At 38.4% G+C, this 8,104-nt stretch overlaps 1 protein-coding gene across 1 annotated transcript in view; it reads left to right on the top strand.

Annotated features, from left to right (window-relative positions):
- The first annotated feature begins 7,301 nt into the window (after positions 1 to 7,301).
- The window catches only part of CLYBL (citramalyl-CoA lyase), an 87,251-nt gene continuing 86,448 nt past the window's right edge, over positions 7,302 to 8,104 (top strand). Inside the window, 1 exon segment of the mRNA XM_039730436.1 lies at positions 7,302 to 7,435. Within this exon segment, the coding sequence (XP_039586370.1) occupies positions 7,302 to 7,435 (134 nt within the window).

Raw genomic sequence — 8,104 nt, 5'->3', positions numbered from 1 at the left:
AAAACCCATTCCTCCTTGTGAGATGTGCCTGGGGGCCATCTCACCAAGACCCTAGGCATTTGTCACCCCTCTCCTGGCCAACTGGGTCGTCCTGCCTTGCTGTGTGCTGGCTGTTCAGGACTGCCTCTTGCTCTGACTCACCTCTAGAGCTGCTTGTTGCATGTTGTCAGCTTCAGTTTTTCGTGTGTGTGGTGCCCAGGTCCTGGGCTATCCTCACTTCATTACTCTGCCAGACCTGTAAGCTTCTTGTACTCACAATTACCCTTTCATTCTTTTCCTCCTGTTGATGATTTTTAGGCTTCTTCCTTACTGGCCCTCAAACATGAATAGTCTTACCAAGTTCTCCATCTTCTTCTCGTGTTTTTAAAGCCACCCGATTGTTCCTTGTGGTAGGTTAAACATTGGTTTGTTGATTGCTATTTCCAAGGAGTGGAAAAGGTGTACAGGGTAATAAAAGTGCATTTTGAATCAAGATGTGAATGTCTGTTAAAATAGCATGGTAATAAATATACTGCAGCCACCTGAAACCTTATTTGTCTTTCCGGCCTCTTTTGTCTTCACTTCACCATAATTCAGTCTGTCCTGGTCTAGAATCTGTCTTCTGTTTGTTTTCTTCATAACAGGAATGTTTTTGCCGAGGTTAGAAAATAATGAAACAGAATATTTTAAGATTAGTATAATTACAACCACATGCAACTTAACTACTGGTGATTTATTTTTGAAACTAATATAAGCCACAGCGTCATGAAAAAAGTTACTTACTAATAGTTATAATATCCTTTTTGTGGATCAAAATCTAACAACATCTTCAAAATGCTCAAGTTAGCATGTTTTCCCACCATGTTGTCATCTGCTTGGGACGGGAACAGAGTCTGTTCTAAGGCCTCAGCTGCAGTTTTCACAGCTCAGACTGGGCCCTTAGAAGAGGGAAGGAGAACATAATTTAGATTGGAAAAGACCCTTAAGATACTCTTGGCAAGAGTGTGCCCCACCTTATCCTGGTGCTTCTCAAAAGGGAAAAAGGAAATAATTGTTATCTATTCTCCCAAACCCCCACTTTTGTGGTTCAGTTTAATGTCTCTGCGTACTGCTGTAAATGCCTGGTTTAGCCATTAGTCTTTCTTCCCCTCTATTAACAAATACTGGTAATGAATTGGTGAAACAGCCCCTAAATCCCCTCCTTTGCCTCCAAAGTAGTATGAGCAGGGTCAAGGAAAAGAGGATATGAGTGTTCTCTTTTTCATGGCTAAAAATGTTGAGCTCCAAGAGACGAAGTGGAAAGAAGGACTGTCACTTGTGGCAAAAAAACACATGGCTTGTTTATTCTGCCAGGGGTTTGTCAAAGACAGCAGTAACATGAGGGGCAGCACTGCTTTGGCTCACTGAGACACAGCTTCAGTCTGCAGCAGCTGTAAATACGTAGGGTCACACCTGAACTTGCACGATCCACAGGATGCCCACAGTGTGTAGATGCAAAGACCTCAGGCTTTGCAAAAGCAAGGCAGAGCCCATCGATAAGTAATGGTGGAACAGCCTTCAGTCTGGAATATTTGGGGTCCTGGGGAGACTTTGTATTCCACTGGAGAACTCCCACTCTGTTGCCTTTGCTGGTGATGCAGGAACAGGTAGTTTATTCCAGCAAAGTATGAAGACTGTTTGAGACTAAAAGTTGGGGGGAAAAACAGTTTTATTATTCCTTGGATTTAGGGAAGGTAATTCTTTTTTGCCACTTTCCATTGATCAGTGCTGCTGTTGTACTATGCCATGTTGGGTCTTCTTATATACATACATGTATACATATGTACATATATGAACATTTACATAGGTACATGTATATGTGCACAAATACATACACAGATTGTGTATGTAGATAGATATATAAAGGCACACAAATATACAAACACAAGCATGCACACATATAAATATCCACCTCAGACTATTGTGGCTGCTGGCCAAAAGAAAACCTTACCTTTAAGGGTGGACCTATTTTAATGTCTGCTTGGTGTCTCACATTCTGTTCTGGCTTGCACACAGAACTAGTGAGGTCATTGTTTTGCATGTTCTCCTTTAAACACAAATGACATGGATAAAAGGAGAAAGGCTTTGCTTGCTGGATGTATTCTAGAGAAGAAAGTGAATATTTCACAATTTTTTTTCACCACATCTGATGTTAATCTCTGTCAACAAATTTTGCTATTACTGAAACACCAGCTCAACTAAACTGTTATTCAGGAAGAAGATAAAAATTGAAACATCCATAACATTCTTCCTATCAGCAAGGAAACAGATGATGCCAAACAAGGCACCAAGTGAAACTAAGACTGATTCAAACCATCCAAATTCCTGATATATAATATTAAGTTTGGAAGGTACTGTTTCTTAATATTCTTACAGATTACTGGCATGCACTGCAGAATTAAAATGTATCTCAATGCCTTTACACTAAACTATATATAAAATGTTACCCAAACAAAAAAGTTGGCTGATTCAGTAATGGAATAATTTTTCTCTTTATGCAGGACAAAAAACATGTCACCTAACTGCCTTATTTCTTAAGCCTAAACCTATATTCATGACACAGGTTGTTAAGTAAGACTTAAAGGAAAGCCAAGCAATGCCTTTTTGCATTTTCACAGGGATTTTTTATCCTCACAAGGTTATATATCAGTGAGTTGAGAGAGTCTGTCTGTCACTCAATTTTTATACGGATGTGGAATGCTATAACACTTACTTAAAGAAACACAGCTGCTCATTTAAATGTCATAAAAGCTGTTATGTGGAAGTAGACTTAATCCTATTTCTCCTTATAGATTTTATTTTCCTGTAATCCAGGACTTTTGCTTATCTATAATGTACCATCATTATGAGCTAAAAGCCATTTTCTTTATATGTGCAGATTGCAAGGGAGGCAGTGGATTTTTCTTCTTCACTTATTTTTAGATAAATATTGAACAGCCTATGTCAAGAATTTAGAGGAGGAAACCCCTCCCTCTTAAACTAAGTTGGAAGAATTTTTTCTTCATGGGTCTCCCAAGCAAGCTGTGTGCTTGGTGACCTCTTCTGTCTCTTTCTTCCCTTCCCTCTCTGCCAACTTCTCTTTAATGTCCAACTCTTCCCCTCCCCTCCAGGCAGCCATTAAAGACGAGGCTGTTTTCTAAATTTTAGTTTTAAGAGCGGGGAACCAATGATGAAGATGTGTGTTGTGATGCAGTGAGATAGGAAATCCCCATTTAACAGAGCTGCCATATCTGGGAGAAAAGGAATATCCTGTGGAACAAGGCTGCTGGTGAGGGGAGAACCTTTGGTTCTTAAGCTTTGCCTAAGTGTCAGTGGGCCTTTTCATGTGTTCACTGGCCACAAGTAATCTCACCTGGGAAATACAGAATAGAAACTTCCACAGGGCATGCCATAAAATAAGAGTGCTTGGACTTGCACTTGCACAGGCCCATCAGGTACCCCCAAAAAGAGCTGCTACTTGATAATTTGACCCTTTCTTTTTCTTTTCTTTTCTTTTTATTTTTTTTAGTGAAAAGAAATCTTACTGATTTGCAGAGAAGTTGATTTTCACCCCATCTGGCTTTCAGTCTGGATGATTTTTTTAAAGTGTCCATGTTGATGATGAAATGACTCTCAAATGGGATGGGACTTTCACAGTGGGGGATCTGAAACAGAGACCTGGGGAGCCATGGGTTTAGGTCAGGTTTCTGAGTTTCCTGGCATGTGGCAAAGCTAATCTGAAGAGTTCCATTAAAACGTTCAGAGATTTAAATTATAAAAGTATTTTAGGAATAGGGCTAAGAAAAAACCCCGAAACAAAACAAAACTATAGTAATCTTCTGATTTAGTGTTAAAATGTATTCCTTGGCTAATGTTTATCCCTCATCACACATTCATATTATCTGCCTGGTAGGTTCAGCACCTTTATGGTCTCTGAGCTTGCCTACACAGCAAAGGTTATGCCTGGAAGGACAGGCTGTCATGATATGACCGATGTGTTCCTTAAAATTGGCTCCCTGCTGTGGGCACCCTGGGGTGGGCTTCAGCTCCCCCAGGCATGCTCAGCTCCTCAAGGGACATCAGGAGCTGCCTGAGTCAGGAGGAGGATTATGGCTGCATCTGCCCTTGAAAGGTGCACCCAGGGCTTTGACCACTCCCCCCAGATATGCACCCATGGGGGTGCAGGACCTGACCCAGCAGCTCAGCAGAGTGAGGGGTTTGTCCCTTTCAGGGTAGCAAATGCTGATCGCTCACTGTGGGGAACTCTGTGCACAGAGAGGTGCTGAGCTTGAAGACACTGGTGGGTGCTAAATTTGCAATTTTTAGTTTGCTGACCTTACTAAGGAGATGGTTTTGGAGGGCCATTGCAGAGTTAGGGTTTGGCATTCCCATATAACAAAATTATCCTTCAGCTGCTTATGTGAAAGATCAAAATGAGCTGACAACTGTCATCTATTTATCATTAACATCACTGTATTTGTTATTCCTTTAATCCTGATTCCTGAAATCTCACCTTTAACTTTTTTTTTCTTACTTTTCAAGAAAATTTTTGTCTTTTAAAAATCTTGATAATACAAAGACACAGAACCAGAAAATAATGCCTCACCTTTAACTTTTTTTTTCCTTTTCAAGAAAATTTTTGTCTTTTAAAAATCTTGATAGTACAAAGTCAAAGACACAGAACCAGAAAATAATGTTTCAATATGTACTTTAAAAATACTGCAATTTTTAATGCATCACATTGTTAACAGTTTTTTTTCATTTTTGGAGGTCTTAGCAAATAAAAAATGAACAGCTTTTTTTTTTTTCAAGAGACGTATGGAATAAGGGACAGATGCAGGATAAATACTGAAGAAAATATGGATATTTCATTGTCCTCTGTACAATAACAGTAATAATGTTTAATTTTGTAATGTACTGGAAAAGGCAGGGAAAAAAGGAAGTTTCATTATTGTATAATAAAGCACCTAAATAGTGTTTATTTAGTGGAGATCATTAAGGTTCTGTCTTTATAATGTTTTTTAATCCACCCACTGCTTCTAGTTTCGTATGTTTTAACATTGGATAATAGAACAGAGATGTAGTTAAAGGCATGAAAATATAGAAGTCAGAATTTTCATGCATTCCTTGCTATATTTTGAAATTAATAAAATAAGAGCTGGTTTTCAATTGATATAATTTTCAAAGGAAATAGGGCTGGGCTTATTATTGTTACTACCACAATCAGCATAGAAAGAGTCCAACATTTTGCTAACATTGAGTAGTGCTAGCAGCACAGAAGATTCATTTGATCTTATATAATGTTTTCATGGTTAATAAGATTTTCATATGACATTTTTGCATGATTATAAGTGCTGGAATTTCATTGCAGTAGGCATTAACTCCTGCGATTGAAGTTAAGGGAGATTTCTTTCTTTTTTTTTTTTAATAGCTAATCAAGAGTTTAACTGCCTCTGGGGCATTTTAAGAAAATGTTATACTGTACTTAACGAACATTATACTACAAATAAGAGTGATATTCCTGTAATTAAAACAGTCTGGATATTGCTTAATGAATGTTTTTCTTATCTTAATGTGTAGGCAGTAAGGATTCATGTAGTTGCCTTTATTAACTTGTGGAGTTAGTTAAAAAGCTGGTTAAAACAGTAAGTCCATATCAGGTCAATATAAAATGCTTATGTAGGGATTTCATTGCTCTTATAAATCCACTAGTTAAAAAATAAACACAGATGCTTGTTTGTGCCATCCTGAGCCATATTGCAGGGTAGTATTTCTGCCTGTAGACATTTCCAAAGTTAAGTGTTGCCTGGAGCACTGCAGGATTTGTAAGCGTTCTTCTTTATCGTCCGTTTAGGAAATATTTTTAAATTTCCACCAGGCTTGTATTCAAAGCCAGAGAGCAGTTGGTTTTCAATTAGTGTGGCCACAATTGCTGTTGAACTAAAAGCATTGTGTATTCGTTCTTTTTTTCTGTCATATTGCATCAGCTTTGATGTAATTACAACATTTTCCTTTTTTTTTGGATGTAATTGCAGTGCATTGTAGTTTTATAGCTCTGTTCTTCAGCAATTTAATATTTACTAATTGCTTGCTAAATTGTTCTTCACTGCTCAGTTATTTGGTGCAGAAAACATTCTGAATAAGCCCAGTTTAATACAAAATAATTCTTTGATTTAGTAATTCCTCCACATAATAATTCTACAGAATAATGCTTGGCTAAACAGAAATGATATTTTTACTTTTAATCTTATTTTGAAAATATCATGTAAGTTTGCTTTTTTTTTCCTACAGCTAAAATTGAGCATCTTTATATTGTTTAAAAGATATTTACCACCTGGATTGCATCCGTATACATCTAAGTCTCAATTTTGCACAAGTCTCTGTACAAAAACCCCAAAAAAGTGGATTGACCCATGTGTAGTCTAAGAACACATGGAAATGGAACAGTTTCATAATTCAAAATTAATCCCCAGTACTGGAGGAACTTAAGCATATGGTTAACTGTAAGTGTTTGACTAGTCTTTTTGATTTCTCTGGGCTAGGCACATGCTCGAGTGGGTTTACAGGAGCAGTTTCAAAATGTGGAGAAGACTGCAATATTGCTTTTTCTTATATGGTGAAAATGTCTGTGCTTTATTTAGTATTATAATTTACCTATGTTTCTAAGTACAGAAATCATCAAAATGTTTGTGGTTTGACTAAGCGTAGAGTGACGTAAATTGCAAATTGAGATAAAATATGGTCTACCAGTAAAAAATTTCTAGAAGTGTGAAGGAATTGTAAACTATCCCCACCACAACCAAAACTATGAAGACAACAGTTTGTAATAAAATATCAGAAATTCTGGAAGACCTGAAGTGGGTAACAAATGCCTTCTTTCTTCTGACTTCTGCAGCACTCGTATATTGACACTCCATTCATTTCCTTCTGCCAAATATTGTCAGTCACAACTTCGGTGTAATTTTATGTTAACTCAGATATAAATCAGAAGTGATTTCAAGGACTGTACTGTTTTCCTTTTCTCTCACGCCATGCAGACATGGATATCTAACTTGCACAGGCTCTGGTGAACACAGTGACTCTCTGTTGTGGATGGCAAGATCATTTTAACAGGCAGGAGTGGCACTTTATTGATTCTGACTTTATCAAGTGCCTGTTTCTTACTTTGTATATAACTCATTAGCAGCCTGCCCCTAAACTGCTCAGGAGTCTTTGGATGAGTTTGGGACTCGGACTTTAATCACAGTAATTAGCGTGGAATTTTTGAATCCTGGTCTGGATCTTGACCTTGCAGCATTTAGCCAATGCGCGCACAGCTGGACCGGTGGCAGCGGCTGCAAGAGCTCCGGAGTGGGGATGCTCCCGGGGTCCTGGTGTGGGAACCGACGCGGAGGCAGTGGAGGGGAGTGGGGAAGAAAAGAGGGGAAAAGCACATTCAGTAAGAATAGAAATTCTGCCCAAACGTTGTTACCATTATTGTGCACGTACACCGAGATGGGTGGGTGCAAAGTCAGTGTGTGAAAAGGCTGGGACAGATTTAGGAGCAAGGGAAGTAAGTACCTGATGGAGGGGACAACTGGAAGAGCCAAGAGTGGTTTTGCAGTGATATAAAGAATCTCTTAAAAGTTCAGCTTTTCTGCAGAGGACACTGGGATGGGTCTGACTGTATAAAAGTGCAACCATTGCAGACTTGAGGGTTTTATATATTCACTTCCTAAGACAGATTTTGGCGGGGGATGTTCCAGGACAGCTTTTTGGTTATAGATGCCTGGTCCTCCCCTTGAGCTGGAAGATTCTCAGCCTCCAAAGGCATGTTTTTTCCTTTATGCCACACAGCTCTGATAACACTTGGTGCATTTTTGTCTGTACACAAAACCCAAAACCAGGTAAGTCTAAGCAAATCATACATCAAAGTCACACATCCAAAGCGAAATCTTCTTACTTCTCAATGCATACCTTAGAAAAGGCTAATTTATGTGTAGTTTTTTTCTAAATCTCTCAATATTGGTATTGGATCTTCATCTTTATTGTGGGATGTTTTTGTTATTTAAAATGTGTTGCAAATTTCTGTTGCAGCTTCTAGTTGCAATACTTTTAAAAAAATGTT

Source organism: Passer montanus, unplaced genomic scaffold (genome assembly GCF_014805655.1).
Source record: "Passer montanus isolate IOZ18808 unplaced genomic scaffold, ASM1480565v1 scaffold72, whole genome shotgun sequence".
NCBI classification, from domain to species: Eukaryota; Metazoa; Chordata; class Aves; order Passeriformes; family Passeridae; genus Passer; species Passer montanus.
This window is presented reverse-complemented; position numbering and strand designations above follow the sequence as displayed.